The following is a 1174-nucleotide window of genomic DNA, read 5'->3' on the forward strand; positions in this document are numbered from 1 at the left end:
TTATTTTAAGTTATGACAATAAATATTACAATCTTTCTAATATGTGTTATTGCAGGATCTTTAGATCAATATGTTTTTGTCTCAATTCAAACTACCATAAGCACCTCGTTTAATACTTTGACAAACAACGTTTCTTACATTAAATTTCAAGTGAAATTTAAATCTACCCAGATGTAATAATAAATTATTTAAATTTTTTTATTCTTGAGAGTTTTTAGTCTTATAGAAGATTAAGAAAATGTAACTTTGATAAATTTGTATATTCTAATGATTTGTTAATTGGTAAAACTTCCTAAATTGTGTATACAGGGAGTATTTGAAATAGTCCACAAGTTTAGGTAAATTAGTTTAAAATATTATGCGTACTTGATTTTTATTGATCTTTTGTACAATATAAAATTTATTGGTATTAATTATATATATATATATATATATATATATATATATATATATATTATTATTATTATATTATATTAAAATGGGTTATAAAAGCATTTACTATAAAAGGTGCGAAAGTGAGATTTTTGAAGGAAAAAATAGACAAGCTATATATGACAGTTTGTGCAAAACCTTTATCTTGACTTGGTTATAAATACGGCTAACTATTAGGTAGCGAATCCATCTTCGGATTCCCTCTCTTGCGAATTCATCAAAAGAGATGATGAACAGTATTGTGATTCTCNTACTTTGTTCTCTTTTTTCATTCACTTCCCATGCTTCTTCTATTATTCGGCAAAATTTCTGCAAGGCTGACCTCTACCGTGAAAACACCCCTTCTGGCTATCATTGTCTGCCCTCTGATAAAGTAACAGCTGCAGACTTTAAGTACAGTTTTAATGGAAAACCAGACATTGTACTCCCATCCAAAGTTTTAATATTCCTTGCAACTGTTCAGCAGTTTCCTATGCTNAATGGACTTGGCATTTCTGCAGCACTTGTAGAGATCGAGGAAGGTGGATTTTTTCCACTGCATGATCATGATGCCGATGAAATAGTAATGGTGCTTAAAGGTCAAGTTGATGTTGGAATCTTGACACCTCAGAAAGCTTTTCGCAATACACTCATACCGGGAGAGATTATCCTTTTTCCAAAAGGACTGCCGCATTATGCTATCAATTCTGGTCCGGGGAAAGCCGTTGGTGCTGCCGCTTTGAGTAGCCCTAACCCTTCATTT

At 31.7% G+C, this 1174-nt stretch overlaps 1 protein-coding gene across 1 annotated transcript; it reads left to right on the forward strand.

Annotated features, from left to right (window-relative positions):
• Positions 1-658: 658 nt before the first annotated feature.
• On the forward strand, positions 659-1154 carry LOC106755519 (germin-like protein 8-14; the record flags this gene model as incomplete). The annotated part of the gene is made up of 1 exon (XM_014637687.1): positions 659-1154. A coding segment is annotated over exon 1 (496 nt), but the record flags the coding sequence as incomplete, so codon positions are not given.
• Between the last annotated feature and the right edge of the window lie 20 nt (positions 1155-1174).

The sequence above is a fragment of the Vigna radiata genome, unplaced genomic scaffold (genome assembly GCF_000741045.1).
Source record: "Vigna radiata var. radiata cultivar VC1973A unplaced genomic scaffold, Vradiata_ver6 scaffold_2330, whole genome shotgun sequence".
In the NCBI taxonomy this organism is placed as follows: Eukaryota; Viridiplantae; Streptophyta; class Magnoliopsida; order Fabales; family Fabaceae; genus Vigna; species Vigna radiata.